General features: G+C 38.4%; 3 protein-coding genes across 5 annotated transcripts; 2 read left to right on the forward strand and 1 right to left on the reverse strand.

Moving 5' to 3' along the window:
• The first annotated feature begins 1,601 nt into the window (after window positions 1-1,601).
• Window positions 1,602-5,739, forward strand: LOC112170436 (ethylene-responsive transcription factor-like protein At4g13040). Of its 3 annotated transcripts, none has more exons than XM_024307731.2 (7): window positions 1,602-1,845; window positions 2,931-3,001; window positions 3,228-3,328; window positions 3,652-3,736; window positions 4,262-4,442; window positions 5,064-5,185; window positions 5,273-5,739. In XM_024307731.2, exons 2-7 carry the CDS (start codon window positions 2,959-2,961, stop codon window positions 5,410-5,412), a joined length of 672 nt encoding a protein of 223 aa, XP_024163499.1. In that variant the 5' UTR covers window positions 1,602-1,845; window positions 2,931-2,958; the 3' UTR covers window positions 5,413-5,739. The 3 variants fall into 3 exon arrangements, with proteins under 3 accessions (XP_024163499.1, XP_024163498.1, XP_024163500.1); XM_024307730.2 differs by lacking the exon at window positions 1,602-1,845 and adding an exon at window positions 1,885-2,006; XM_024307732.2 differs by lacking the exon at window positions 1,602-1,845 and adding an exon at window positions 2,016-2,149.
• A 4,441-nt stretch (window positions 5,740-10,180) lies between these two features.
• LOC112170438 lies at window positions 10,181-11,892 on the forward strand. Its single transcript, XM_024307733.2, has 3 exons — window positions 10,181-10,486; window positions 10,589-10,693; window positions 11,374-11,892. Exons 1-3 carry the CDS (start codon window positions 10,276-10,278, stop codon window positions 11,649-11,651), a joined length of 594 nt encoding a protein of 197 aa, XP_024163501.1. The 5' UTR covers window positions 10,181-10,275; the 3' UTR covers window positions 11,652-11,892.
• Window positions 11,893-12,462: 570 nt separating this feature from the next.
• On the reverse strand, window positions 12,463-16,032 carry LOC112173428 (FHA domain-containing protein FHA2). The gene is made up of 3 exons (XM_024311048.2): window positions 15,315-16,032; window positions 13,426-13,583; window positions 12,463-13,009 (listed from the first exon to the last, which is right to left on the reverse strand). Exons 1-3 carry the CDS (start codon window positions 15,955-15,957, stop codon window positions 12,800-12,802), a joined length of 1,011 nt encoding a protein of 336 aa, XP_024166816.1. The 5' UTR covers window positions 15,958-16,032; the 3' UTR covers window positions 12,463-12,799.
• Window positions 16,033-16,050: the final 18 nt, after the last annotated feature.

Raw genomic sequence — 16,050 nt, forward strand, 5'->3', positions numbered from 1 at the left:
CCGAGGGGCTGCTGGAGGTTGGGCTGGGTCCGGAGGTCTGGATGGAGGACACTATGGCGACTGGGTCGGTGACGTCGGGATTTGCTGTGGAGCTTGAGGATGCCCTGGGATTTTCGGCGGGAAACCTAGATTTGAAGTTAGGGTTTCCTGTTGGGCAGGGTAGCAGCGGGTCTGAAGGGGAGGTTGGGATGACTTTGGGCCTGGGTGGTGAGTGTGTCGGCCTGATGAGTGTGGGCGGGCCAGCTGCACATGGGCCAGTTGCAAATGGGCCAGGGACTGATGTTGTTTACCCTAAAATTTTGGGGATGCACAAATGGTGCCATGGTGAGTGGCATATGGAGAAGCGGCAAAAACCAACCTTGGCGGAGATACCCCATGAGTTTCATCTTGGTGAACTTGTGGAGGTCTCGGTGACTGTTGGGAAGACTCCAAAGAAGAAGGGTCGGCCTAAGGGTCGTCGGAATAAAGAAAACAAGAGGACCAACCTGATGCCGAGGTTGTTGGATGCTGAAGAGCCTGATGCAGGTACTAGCTCCGACCCCCAGGGTCGGCCTAAGGGTCGTCGGAATAAAGAAAACAAGAGGACCAACCTGATGCCGAGGTTGTTGGATGCTGAAGAGCCTGATGCAGGTACTAGCTCCGACCCCCAGGGGACGGAGAAGGTACATATCTAGGGTTTTCAACAAAACAAGACATTCTGGACGCGAGCCTGTTGCAGTAGGGGTAATTTCTATAAGTTTTTCTAAGACGTTTCTAGTTGATATTTGTACCACAATTGCGTGCTTGGTAGATTAGACTAGATGAATATTTTTTCCTTAGAGAGCGAGATTAGTCTTGCGTAGATTAAGCTTGTTGTTCAGCGAGCGTCCATTTAGAATCCAATGAGTTCCCTGTGGCTTAGATAGGGGTATTCGGTTTATCCCGGAGTTTTTTTTATATAAGTCCTGTTAAACTCTGGCCTGTGTTTCATGGCTTGATTATTAATAAAATCAACCCTATTAAAAAATATATATATAGTGATGTAAGCTATTTTTTTATAAGTATAGAAGGTTTTGAGTTCTACTCATAAACAAACAATTTTTTATATAGTTAATAGAAACTAGAAAGACCTGCTTAGCACGTGTTATGGACTTTAGCCTTTGGAAGCAACCATTAACTATAAGGTTTCACCTTGAGCAATTATCCCAAATCTACTACATGGGTTTCAACAATTATACCAAAATTAATTTTTCTTCTTTTAGAAGAAACCCCCAATTGGCTAGCTATCCATGACTATTATATCCAGGAGCGGAAACAACAAGAATGATATGAACAAACACCAACCCCTTAACAAGAACGTTAATGAGGCCAAAACACAAATCCAGGGCCAATTTGGTCAACCAATGGAATCCTCGTCTCCTCGATGCAATGGTACTATTTGCTAAGGTTCGCAAAGGTCCAATCCAAGGGGCAAAATCGGAACACGAATTGAACTAAAGTATGCAGAAGCATACGTTCTCTTCGACCCTTCTCTATCGAAGACCAAGAGACTTTGTCTCTCCCCAGTCTCCCACCTAAAATACCACCACCAGTCCACCACCATTTATACGCCCAAAAGTTTTGGGGAGAGAAAAAGAAAAAGAAAAAGAAAAAGAAAAAAATAAAAATAACAAAAACAAAAGGTGGTAGATGCATGAGACACAACAAAACTATACACAGTTTTGTTTTTGGTTTTGTTTTTTCACCACCACCTTCCATTCATTAAAATCCCAATCTTTCTTTCTCTCTTTGCCTTTGTGGAATTTTACCAAGTCCTCTGTGACTCTGCAAATTCCACCATCACCGCCACCTTGTCTGCCTCCTCAGGTAAAAAGGAACTGACTTTCTCATCCCCATTGGCGTGTTTTGTGTATTTGCTTGATGGGTGGTCCACTGTTGACTTGTCTACTCGGTTTGTGGTCATGGGCATTTTGCGTTGACGAGCTTCCAGGACTGGAATTGCTTTTCTTCGTTCTTTGGCTTTGTGGGTTGGTCTTGATTTTCTGTGTTTCTGCGTTGTGTGAGAGTATATTTGGAGTTTGTTTTTGAATTTCTTGTGTGGGTTTTTGGTTTTACTGATGGCCATTCCATGAAAGGTGGTAGGTTGGTTGGGTTGACTTAACTTTCTCAGGTCAGAGATTAGGCTTTTTTTATCAGTGTGTGGTGATCTTTATCAAGATTCTTTGGATTCTGATCGCATTTAACATGATGTATGATTTGCTTTGCTGAATGAAGTTAAGGATGAGCAGAGGTTGAACCTGCTTGCTTCAAATAGAATGATTAACAACCTAGAGATAACTTGATTGCTGATAGATATTGATCTCACGGCATGGAAGAATTTTACTTGGAGTTGTATACCTTATGTTGGGATTGTTTTGGTTGTATGAGCATCAATGGCATTGTTTCTATACTCGCTTTTATCACAAGGTTCTTGAGTAGGGAAGTTGTTCTTAATTTTTCTTTTCTTCTTATGTCTTCCTGCTACGTGAATTCTGTGTTACTTAGCTTCATAGCCTACATGTATTGGGAACCTGCTCACTACCTTAAGAATTTATAGTTAACAGCTGCTTATTATAGCTTTTATTGACATTAATATTTGGTGGTAGCAATTGAAATCAGAGACTACAGTTCTGGATCATGTGAATACGCGGTGATCTTATATCCTGCTTATTATGAATTGTGTTATGGTAGTTTTGTTAGAACCACCTTTAATTTTCCTTGATATTGCTTTTGGTTCTAGTTGATGTATGGTAAGAACAGCGTGCACTAAAATTAATGCTGTTATTATAATTAGTAGCATTCCATTTTAATTTTCCTTTTGATATCTATACGTAGGGACTTGAATAGTGTACGAAAATCTTCAGAAATTGTCTCCGCTATTATAATAAATGTATACTGCTTTTTCATTGCAGTTTAAGTGTTAAGCTGCAACCATCAACAATGGTGAGCTTAAGAAGGCGCAGGCTCTTGGGACTATGCTCTGGTAAAAATTTAGTTAGAATCTGTTATACAAGATACGATTATTACTTCTGTTTAATACACTATTGTTCTAATACTGTTTAAGCTTAATCAGTTTGAGTTTTAAGTTCTGTTATTATACCTTGTCAGAGGTTTGAGATAAAGTTACAGCTTTCATGACTAGGAATCTAGTTAATAGGTTCCTGTTTGTGCTGGAATGATGGTATTTACCAAATTTTTGGTCTTTGCAGGGATAAGTGCTTTTCTAACTCCACTTCCTATGTTTTGTGACAACGCAAAACCTGATAGCGTGCATCCCAGGCCTTCAAAAGATAGAAATCTGCTAGATGGGGTAAGACTGGATTCACTGTCACTTTATATTACAATATAGTTCTAGTAAGCCAAAACCACAAAGCAGGTGACTTGGCCTACGAATTTGAGATGTTGGTGCCTCCAAACCTTGTTTTGTGACAAAAAATGCTATTTGTTCTTAGTTTCTTGATATGGAAGTTTAAACAGCATCAATTCTGGCAATAAGCTGTGGTATAAATAATTCAATGTACCTTAAAGGGGAAAGACAAGAACAGGAAGTAGGAAATCAAAAATCTTATTTGGAAAAACGAAGTTGATGCTCTCCTGCATGTTCAGTTTATCTGATGTTTCATTTCTTACTAGAGTAATGGTGGAAAAATAGGACCTCTATCATCAACAGCATATGGTTCTAGCTTGGCGAAAGAGCAACCTCAAAAATATGTTCCAGGTTTGTTGTTTTAACCAAATTACAATTGGTATGTGTTTTGAGTTATCAATGCCATCTTCTTGGATTGGGGCAGTTGATATTTCACGCTTAGTTAAACTTTCATTCTCATATTGAATTGATTAGAATGCTTCATATCATGCACTGATGTGCAAACTCAGTCTTATGACACTCATATATCCTCTGGCTTTAAGCTCTGATGAACATTGTGTTTGTGTGTTAATATTTATGTACATATCTGTGTGTGTGTGTGTTATATTCCTTTTAACTCATTGGAGGAGATGAGTTTTCCATTTTGCTGTTAGTTTTTTACCTTTTGTTATCTTATGAGAAAGGGATGGACTATGCCCCTTGTTTGATTCTTTATATCTATCTTAGAATATCGACAGAAAGGATCTTGTAAATGTGTAGAAATGGAAATATTTCAAATAATATTCAATGCTTATAAATATTTTTCAGGTGTTGAATTGGTTTTGGGATTTAAGCCACTGTTACAGCGAATTCTAATGCACAATATGCTATTTACAGGGCCACCAATTAAACGCAGAAAGCGACATCGCAGGAAGCATATTCATAACCAAGAACCATGTCTAATGAGAGGTGTCTATTTCAAAAATATGAAATGGCAGGCAGCAATTAAGGTTGACAAGAAACAAATCCACTTGGGCACTGTTGGTTCACAAGAAGAGGCTGCTCATTTGTACGATAGGTATGAATTGCATCTTCAACAATACAAACAACTTTTATTTTTTATTTTTTGTATTTTTAACTAATATGCAAGCTCAATCAGTCGTGCGTAACCCACTGATAGAGTGATATATTTTATTCAAATAGAACTTCTACCAGTTGAAATAATTTGGACAACCACAAAGTTGGCTACACAATTGTCTCTTCTCTCTTTTGTTTATCTAGTGCATTCTCTTTATTAGAGATTATAGTAGTAGAGATTGGGCATCATGTTGTTACAAACAATATGAACTCAGATCTTTCTACACTTATGCTCGTTGAATTTGTAGCAGCTTGAAGTTCAACAATAGTATCTTTATTCTTGCTTCTCCAGTTTATGTTCATTTGCAGTCAAGTTTCTGCTAGACGTTTAAACGCTTCATGTGTTTATTTTCCTTTGCATCTTTCCTAGGCTCCTAAGGTTCTCCATGTCATACTGTTTTCTGTTATTTTGGCCCTGTTTTTGCGCCCTCTGTGTCATATGATATATAGTGGCTTATGCCACTCCCCCACAATGCAAAAGTCAATATGATAATCTGAATGTAAAAGGGATGATAAGCATTGTGTTCTAGCACATATAACTATTCTTATTATTTGTATCCAGGGCTGCTTTCATGTGTGGGAGGGAGCCAAATTTTGAGCTTCCTGAAGAGGAGAAGCAGGAACTGATGAAGTTCAAGTGGGATGAATTCTTGGCGGTGACTCGTCACTCCATTAACAACAAAAGTTGGTTTCCTCTCTTGTCTTGTCTAACATTCCTCAGGCCTTTATGTGCCACAGATCTTAATAGTTTGCTTTCACAAAATATTTCAGAGCTCAAGAAGTGGCAGTGGTCTGCCTCAGAAAAGAGGTCTGAGACACCTCCATTACAAGATGGTGACTGGGATGACAAGCAAGAAGTAAATGGTCTGTCAACTTCGGAAGACGGGGAGGAAGACACACGACTCTCTTGATCCTAATGGTTCAAGGACAATGCTTAAGATTTCCAGTTCTAACAGTTAAGTGCTAGCTGATAATCCTCCATTTTTTAAAGTATAAAGGCCCATATTAGGGCAAAGATGGTAGATTTTGTTGTCTTTAACTCTCTATTAAGCAAATTCCCAGTAAGTAGTTTCAGATTAGAAGCATCTTAGTGGTCATTTGCCGTTGGTTCAACGTTCAAATGAACCAGTTCTACGAGAAATCTATTAATTTATTAAATGCTGTTCGCTGCTCAGTCGGACGAATAATGCTTGAGAAATAATTTGAAGAAGAAACGTGATGTGAAGGTTAATTTTTAATATGCTGCAATCAAATAGCAGTACTTTCTTTAACAGTTCACAATGGTGAATGGTATTACTAGTGTTTCGTATGGTTTGGGTTTGTTTAAGTTGAAAATCGACCCAGAATTTTCTTGCAAAGGGGGTTAACTGTACTTAGTCAACTTCTACTCTTCTAGTATGATTACTTGAACAAAAAACAAAGAAAAGAAGGCGTATTAATCAAGTTGATGCTGATGTGTCTTGGAAATGTTGGTCATTATTTTTGTGCTTGTTCACAAAGATAGAAAATACAATAAAGACGTAAAATGATCATATACAACACTTAGCATGTAAATTTGTCAATGCTTTTATTCATATTTTGCTCTCAGAAAGGAATAGTTTCATCGATACCTATAATATGCCACCTTCGTCATCATCATATTCAAATAGCAATAGGGGTTTTATCTATAAAATTAGTCACCACGAAAGAGAAAGATCGAGATAATTAATCACAAATCACTAACTAAAATAAGAAAATTATAAAGCATAAATGGTACTAGTATATCCAAAATGAGAAATAATTAGGGTCACTATTAATTAACTAACCTGACAGAGAGAAAGATGAAAATGCATTTGGAAAAAATTAGGAGTTAACGGTGTTATTAACGGAGGGTACTAAAAGTATGTCGGAGATTAACTTTGAGGTACCAATATGATAGTTTTAAAATGTTATAAACCAAAGTGTCAAACGATCTAAACTTCAGGGACTGTTTGTGATAAAAACTCTAAATTCTTAGCTAATTGGTGTGCAATATTAAAAGTGGAAGTGGAACGAGACCTATAACTTCGGTTGCAAGTTTGGAAAAAGTTTGCCTTCACTATTTTACATGACAAGAAGGCACCAACACAAACTAAGGGTCATCATTTACCCTGCGGATCAATGGGTAGATGAAGGCTCACCTGGCCCGCATCTAGGCCCCAAAAAGCCCGGCCCGCTAGTGTTGAGAACCAAGCTTGGTTTGCAGGTTTGAAACCCGGCCTGCCAAAGGCCTGAAGAACCCCGTTCGGCCGACCTGTAAATACCTAGCCAGTAGACCTGTAAATTATATACTATACTCTATGTGTAGTGTTATATATATATATATATATATATATATATATTATATTATATTATAATATATTATATTAGGCAATACATGCATGCATGCTATGATTGAGAACGATTTCAATGTGGAGGTTTGGAAAATCAAAACTGAAAATACAATACATGCATGCTAAGATTCTGGAAAGCACTATAATTATTAAATGAATTGGATACATGTTTCTGGAGAACTGTTTGGAAAGCACCATAATTAACTACACAATGTCTACTATTTACAGATCCGTGGCATCACAAATTATAGTTAAAATTATACTTTAATTGTCAACCATTAAATTAAAAGACTATTAATGGATGAGATGAGTCATAAAGAATAAATCATTATCTATCATTTTTCTTTTCTTTTTAATTAATTAATCAAATCTCTTTATTATTTTCCTCTCTCACTTAATTAATTTAATCACAACTAAAACTCATTAATTAAAGAAAAATAAAGAAAGACAATCTTCAGAGAAATTATTTCCTCTTCTTCAATGCTGTCTCTCTCCATGGTGTTAGCCAATTAAGCACAAGAACATTCTCCTTTAACGCCGTTCACTTTCATAGCTATTTATGTGTTGCGTTCAAAATCCTCTAATTGAAAATAAAGAGTACGTGATATTCCAATTATCCAATACAGCCCATTTCCCAGATTCAAGAGAAGTTTTCTTCTATATCTAATATTAGGTCTATTGCTTCACCAATAGATCCCCAAAAATATATTTTCTTCTTAATAATACCACCCCGTCAAAGGAAAATCTAGAGCCGCCATGAGCTGTAGTTGGGTCTTTTGCAAAGTTTGATTATTTTCATTCGAGTAGGAGGTAATGATATTTTAGCGACGAACTGATGTAGCCGAATAGTCTTCTATTTTCAAAGCTAAGAATTACCCTGTTTTGGAATATCAATAATTACCAAAATTAGTAATTTCACCAATATACTTCTACACCGTCAAAATCAATTAAAATTGCTCAAATAAAAAGTCATACAAAGTCCTAGAGAGACAAAAAAAAAAAAATTAAGGGTAACGTACTGGAGATTTGCATTAGAATATGATGAATCTTGATTATGCTTCTGCCATATTGATGAGGAAAGAGATGAGAAAAAGGTAGAGAAGAGATTGAAACTCAATCAATTTTCATCGTTCTCTATCAAAGACCTCATCTGATCAATTCGTTTTTCTTTTCCCAGTAATAGATGAGTTTCAATAGGAAAACAATTGAAAGATTTGATTCCTTAATTGTAATCCAAATCAGAGTAGCAATTATTCATTTTGGGTCTTTCTAAATGTACCCAACAAATATCTAAATACACCCAGCATTCTAAATATTATTATATATTTCCCGTTTTACCCTTGTTTAAATAAACCCAGCAATCCTTGTTTAATTAAACCCAGTAAACACAGTAGCAAGCTGAGCATCTCTAAGGCTCTTGAGAACAAGAATTACCATGGGGATTATGATGGGTCGAAGATAGACAGTGTCGTCAACTATGATCTCTGGTGCATGAACATCTCTTTTCTCTGCATATTCCTGTGCTGCTTCCAAAACAGACTCCACCATATGCAGGCCATCTTCACGACAACGCAATAAAACAACAGACTCTTTCAGCCTAAGCAAACTCTAAATAATAAGATCTCGGTAGAAGCCATTTTCAGTTCAAAGGTCGTCGTCGGTGGTTTCTTTTGTTCCAGGTTGTCGTCGGTAAACAATAGCAACCGCTATACTTGTGGCGTTGTGGGTTCGTTTATGCTGGGTGTAATATAACGAGGGCAAAATTGGAAAATACTGGAAAATTTTTTAATTGCCTGGTATATTAAGAAATTTGCTGGGTTCAAATAGAAACACCCATTCATTTTTACTATGTCACAATAAAGAATTTTGATTAATTAATTAATTAAAAAGAAAAGAAAAGAAAAGAAAAGAAAAATGATAGATAATTGATTGATTCTTTATGACTCATCTCATCCATTGATAGTCTTTTAATCTAATGGTTGGCAATTGAAGTATAATTTTAACTATAATTTGTGATGCCACGGATCCACCCCCTACTATATATACAATAAGCATGTACACTGGTTTGTCGTCCTTTTATATACGTGATAAAAACATTCACCCCTAATTTTAGAAGAAGAAAAAATTGTGAATATCACCTTCTTTTATTTATTTTTTTGCAAGTCTAAATTACTAAAGCGAGGCCTCATTTGTGGTCAAAACTTTTTCAAAATTTGAAAGTCTCAAAGTAATAAAATAATTAAAATTACAGTCCCGCTCATGTGGTCAGTCATACTCAACTGTCGTTGTTTAGATCTAATGGTGAAAAATAATAAAGCGATTAAAATGCTTATTATTTTTCACCATTAAATTTAAATTCAATGACAATTATACACAACTGAGTACCAATTAATAGATCACCAAAACATGACTCATAAAAATTAACAATTAAATCATTTAGAAACATTATTATGGCAAAATAAAAGAGATTGACTTTTATAGATGTCTTTCTCCAGAAAACTCTAAAGAAGCCTCAGTCGACTTCTGCAAAATCGTTCTCGTCCGATGGCGATCCGACGTCGCTTTGCCTACATCGTGATATTGCAGGATGGGTGATGAATGAAATATAGTCCATGGACCTTTAGATTGTTGTGCCTGTGGTTTTGATAGGTTTGGTTTGGCGTGGTTTTTTTGGATTGCTTTGCGACGGGGCAGCCATGAACAATGATTCAAGAGACGAGTGGGCGGGGTGATATATTGCAACATCGAGTTTTGCCGGGGCTTTGAATCCGTTTGGAGTCGGGTCTTCTCGATGTGGTGTCCTTGAGTCATGGCGACATTGATCCGCTTGCGATGAGTTTCAGAAGACAGCGAGTCGTGGCGGCAGTGGTTGTCAGAGTGAGGTGGCGGCCCTGCACAAGGAGGTGAAGGGGAGCTGGGGTGGACCAACTGTTTTGGGCCTCGGGTTTCAGACTTTCTTTTGGGCATTTGGGTTTACAATTAGCTGGGTTTTTTCGCTTTCTTTTAACTCCTTTTGTTTAAGGAGCCCTATGTTAGTAACTAGGTTATTTTCAATAATTCTCTATTGTTTTCGGGAGATAAATGTTTTTGGTGAATCCTCTGAAGTAGAATCAAATGAAGGACTTGCTATTTCATTGTATTTGATATCTAATGAGTGGACCTAGTTTTATGTTCCATTGTGAGTACTAACACATCTTTTTATCTGTCTAGAACAAGAAAGAGAAGAATGAAAGACGTTTTTTTATGTTTGTTTTTTTTTGTACGGATAGGAAAAAGGAAAGACCCGAAATAGCATAACCGGATCCGACCCATGGTTTGCACCGCATTTCCCTTAACAAAGCGAGGCCAGGGTGTTGGGGTGAGCTCAGGCGAATCAAACAGCAAACACAATTTCAGAGAGCCCCTTCTTTCACTCTTGTTACTATGGCTTCCGACGACCCCAGAGCTTCAGACGCAGAATCAGAGGCTCCTCCATCCTCGTCTTGGAAGGACCGCATCGTCGTCCCCACACTCGTTGCCGGAATCGTTGGCGCCGGAGCTGGGTTGGTCTCCAAGCATCGGAAAGTCGTCGGCCTCCCAACCAGCTCCGCCACTTACGCTGCTAATTTCGCCATTGTCACAGCTTGTTACTGCGGTAATTACCCATCCTTTGTTCTTCAATTTTTCAGTTTGATTTGATCGGTAAATGCCGGATTAGGGCGAGTAGTGCTGATATTGGGTTTGTTTGACTTGGCAGGGGCGCGTGAGTATGTAGGAATAACTAGAAAAACAGGGCCTGATGATCTGCTCAACTCTGCAATTGCCGGTTTTGGCAGTGGGGCTATTCTTGGGCGGCTTTACGGTTAGATTGTTCTCTGATTGTGTTTCAAGACTGGACCAAGGAATTGGGTTACTTTCTGTGTTCATGTTTTTGTATTCGGATAGAATTAGAGACAAATGTGATAGTAGTGATCTTCAATTATCTTGCATTTCAGCCTCTAGAGTGAGTTTCTAGGCATGTGAATGAATAATGAACTTGATTTGTTTGGTTTTCATTGACTAGTGTGTGAGGCCGCTGGTTGTTATCTTAGTTATGTAGTCTTGCTTAGAGAGAAGTGGAAAGTTTCGGGTACGAAGGAAGCTCAGATATAGATTGGCTAAAGAATTTATCCATAGCAAGCTTTGAGCAGGACTTCCCAAATTGAGGGCAGGTTTGAAGCTTAAACTGTCTGAGGTTCTGAGTGGACACTTAGTTTTCTTTCTGACAAAGTTAGGGCTCTTCTATACACAAAAAAAGTCATTAGATTCCGGATATGGGAGCTCTGCTCAACTCAACTAAGTCCCAGAATCCTTGGAACTGCATTGACGCCCCTCAATACAACTCCTTAAGTGTGAAACATACAATCGGCATCACTAAACTTCTTGGTTGCTAGCAGAAAAGGAAAAGTTGTATTTGCTAATAGTCTGGCTTTAGTGTTCAATATAGTTTGAAATGCTTCCTCTCTCACCTGTGGTTAAATTGTTTTGTTTATCGGCTTGTAGGTGGTCCAGTTGCTGCTGTCCGCTACTCAATACTCTTTACTATTGCTGGGACAACATTGGACTATGGTACAGTTAAACTACGACCTGTCTTGAAGAGCTACAAAGAATCTATGCTTGGGAGTAATGATGATTCAAAGAAGAATGATGGCTGGCTGAAACTGCCTGACTGGTCCCCTATCAAAGTACTTGATGAAGAAGCCCTTGCTGCAAAGCAGGCTCGAGAAAAGCAGTTATATGCACAGAGGGGACTTGGGAACTTCACCAAAGAAGAGTCTTAAAGTTCTATTTGGTGCATAAATTTTTGTATAATGTCAATAATAATCTTTTGGTGTCTGCTTGTTAGCATTTTTAGTTTCTCTTGTCTTTCTGTTCGTGTCACTGTTAATCTCCCATTTTGGGAATGACTTTGCACTATCTACTCCTATGTACTGGTAAGGTATTTTCAAACCAGCAAAAAGATGGATGCAGAGATTTTTGGATACAAATTTACAATCAAAAATGAACTTTTTGGTTTCTGTTTGTTTAGCTCATATTCTTTTATTAAGTTGGGAAATGTTAATACTATTGCAAATTTGCATGTGATCCATCCTTTCATTTTCAAAATTAGATAGTTCAATAATCAAATTGTGAACTGTAACATCATAACGTAAGCAAATTTGATGAAGAATACGAGCAGAATATTTAAAGTCAGGATTTGGAAAGTAATTCAAATAAATCTAGGCTTTTATTATTAGGATTATTTGTTTAGGATTATTTTCTTAGTAATTCTAGAATCGTCTGAGCCTCTCTATATATAGAGGCCTTTGTAGTCTTTTATTTTCAGATTGAGATTAATAAAATTGAAAGCTTTCTGCTTCTCTCCAGGTTTGTGTGATGCAACCTTGGGTGTGATGCCTAGAAACCCTACTGGTGTGATGCCTACAAACCCTACTGGTGTGATGCTAGTAGCTTTATCCTAGAATCTTAATGGTGTGATGCTAAATCCCTTTTCTTCTTAAAAATACAAGAGCCCAGCAACCAAATCCAAGAGTACTCAAACAAACCCTAGTTCTACAGTTCTTTGCTACTTGTCCTGCATCAAAATTGAGGTGATGAAACTTTCCAACAAATTGATATATGAAATTCTGGCTGGAATTGCATACAAGAGTCATTAAATTGGAAGACAACAACATTGCCCAAGACTCGAAGGGATAAATAATGCAACAACTGTCATGTACAGAAAATGTCATTGCAAATTAGATTACATGCATCCAAGGAGGGATACCACATTTCTTAATACTGCTCGACAGCGACTTACAATAGTTGTACAAATTTGGGCAATCAACCAAGGGCCTGCCACCAATTTACAGAAAAGGAATCTCATTTCCGGATAAACTCCATTGTAAATTACCAGCATCACAAAAGCTCGCTGTGACGTCTCACCATTTTATGAAAGCAACGAAACAAGAGATACAAATTCCAGAGTTACACGATTCTTAGACCTTGTGTTGATGACAAAATGTTCTGGGTATTTCCTTAGCAGCATAAGCAAGCCGTACCATGGTTTCCCCTTTGATTCGGGACCAGGCCAGTCCTCAGAAGTAAGATATCTCCTCACTCGAGTGTGATGCCAAACACCACTATACTGTTCCACCAACTGAAAAAGAGTGATACTGGAGTCAGGTACAAATCCAGGGTTCAAACATAGAACATGAATTCACATATAAAGTATAAACAAACATCCACAGAAAAAGCCCAAAAGCTGCCAGTCAAAACATACAGTAGGATGTTACACTTGTGATTTGTACTAAAAGAACAACAACTAATGGCGCCTTTCTACATTATATATGACAATAGATACTTGTAGCATCCATCAAAGGATCAGACTAGATAGTGGAAACAGCTTCATATATGATAAGAAACGAAAAGAAACAACATGTGCAGTTGCTTTCGTTACCTAGAAACTGGAATGGATATTGAAGGGTGTAGTTAAATGAAAGAAAGGACTAGTTTCAGAGGTTTTCATTAACATATATTTTGTTCACGAGAATATGTCAAGGACTCAAGGCTAACCTCAGCATGCAGTTTCTCCATAGGCATCCATTCGCCAGGACCACAAAGATCAGAGAGCACTGTAGCAACAGATGACACCACATCCTTTTCTTCCAAATGCAGAAGTTGCTGATTGTCACTGTCTCGATCAACCCTTGATCTTCCATCTCCCTTCTTTTCTGCAGGAACAGAAGATAAAATTATCCAAAGAATTGGCACAACAATAGTTAACAAAGATTGTTAGAAAGACAAAAGTAGTTTTAATTAAATTCATAAAAAGTGGAAACAGAACATCAATGCAAGCGTATGAAAAATTATGGAAAAAGCTGGCATTCAATATTAGCATCTAGCCAGATCAATCCTATCATAGGCAGTGGCGTAACCAGAAATTTTACCTAGGAGGGTCAATATCCTATTTCTATTTACAGAAGTCTAAATATTTAACCAATCATATTCATTTTTCAGAAATTGAAAAGGGTCAATTGACCCTTCATGCCCTGTAGTAGCTATACCCATATTCAGAGGTCCAACTACAATGAAAAGAGCACCGGCTCGTAAAATCCTATGTGAAGAACTAGAATCATGCATACACGGACACATACCAAAACCTAGCAAGACACAATTAGCCAGAATGTCAGCATGATCTGCAAAGAATTTTACAGCTGGGAGCTTTGAGCTAAAGAAATAGCTTTCATCTATGATTTGCCATTGAAGATATTAAAAACGCTAATACCATATAAAACATAATTGCATGTTGATTATCAACATAAGACCACCAGAAACAACTGAAACCAGTTGATGAGGAATACAAGTGGAAGAGCACTAGGATATGTCCAAGACCTTGTGAAAAAGGTATTTGGCATTCTGTAGAAGATGATGGGCCCTGGGATGTTGCTTGGTTTGGAAAGTTCGATATTATAAGGATTCACTACTAGGACAACTTCTTAATACAGAATAGGAAGGTTCTTATTATGGGATTCTGTTGGGTTTATTTTATCCTAGTTGTTCTAGAATTATCTTATTTATTCAGAGGACTGATCAATTGAAAGCCTTCGCTTCTCTCCAGGTTTGTGTGATACAACCTAACAAACATATGATGCCTTGCCATAAAACCCTAGAATCTAATGAAAAAAACACCTTGTCCTTCAGCTTTATTTGCCCTGCATCACCAGTAGTGCCACAAAAATTCAAAAGCAAGTCAATGTAGTATAGCAGACAGGATGAGTGTTCGTTCCCTCAAACAAAGAACAGACTTAACTTTTTGAAAACTATCTCCTCTAGACTGTAAAACAAACTGGTATTGCCTCATAAGAACTTTGTAAAGAAAGTTCAAAGCAGGAGTTGGCATCATTTATAAGTAAAACAGATTTAAGAACAAATTGGCTTAAGAAATGGACCTTAAGACCTAAGGTAAACACTTGACATTGCCAACAACTGGTGACTAATTCATATCGATCAAAATGAATCTTATCAAATGATTCCAAAGACAAATTCTTCTCAATTCACCACCTTACGAATTCTAGAGCCAAAAACTGGTAACTAAACTCTTATCAATCAAAATAAGTCTTATCACATGATCCACAAAACAAATTTCTTCCCAATTCAATTGCTTCTCTGTAACATCAATCCATCGCATTATCAACTCTAGAGCCAAAAACTGGTAATTAAACTCATATCAATCAAAGTTAACATATGATTCAGAAAACAAACTTGATCCCAATTTCAATTGCTATACTAGCAACAATCATCACATTATCAACTCTAGAGCGGAAAAAAGGTAAGTAAACTCATATCAATAGAAATTAAGTCTTATCATATGATTCAGAAAACAAACTGCATCCCAATTCCAATTGCTATACCAACATCACATCATCACCTCTACTGAAAGCTAGACAGGAACAAACACTAACCTAAAGCCAAGGAACCCGACTTGGTGCCCGATCCAGAACCCGGCCCACCACTGTACCCATAACCCTCATACCCTTCCCTCCTCTTCTTCCCACTACCACTGCCGCCGCCGCCGCCCCCGCCGCCAATATCATCCTCATCCTCATATTCGTCCTCATAAAACTCCCTCCCCCTACTCTTCTTCGCCACCGACCCTGCCGACGCGCCCGGATGCCCATATCCATAATGGGCCGTCCCCGCCGAGCCGGAAACCCCGACCGCCGCCGCGTAATGCCTGGGCCCAATAGGCCCACCCAGAATACTCCTCACCGGCAACAAAAAGTAAAACTCTTTATCCCCAATCTGAAGCAGATCCTGCGAATCGAGCTTGACCGGAGGGTTTCCGGGGAGGTGGAGCACCCCCTCGACGAGACACCCGTTCTTCCCGAGAACCTCCAGAGCGAAGCGGCGGCGCGTGAAGTCGTAGAAGATGCGCGCGTGGTGGCGGGAGATGTTCATTCCGCCGCCGAGGCTGGAGAGGTCGACGTCCACCGTCGACTTCTTGGAGTTGCGGCCGAGGATTATGGAGTAGGTCTGCATGTAGTACTCAAAGTCTTCGCCTTGGAGCTTCGCGAATCCGGCCTCCACGTCACTGCTCGTCGTCATTGTTTCTCAGATTGTGAATTGCAGAAGGAGCAGAGGTCATATAGTAATGCCCAATTTGGGGTTGGTGGGGTTTATGAAGTTTTGTGGGGGTGC

This window comes from Rosa chinensis, chromosome 6, assembly GCF_002994745.2.
Source record: "Rosa chinensis cultivar Old Blush chromosome 6, RchiOBHm-V2, whole genome shotgun sequence".
In the NCBI taxonomy this organism is placed as follows: domain Eukaryota; kingdom Viridiplantae; phylum Streptophyta; class Magnoliopsida; order Rosales; family Rosaceae; genus Rosa; species Rosa chinensis.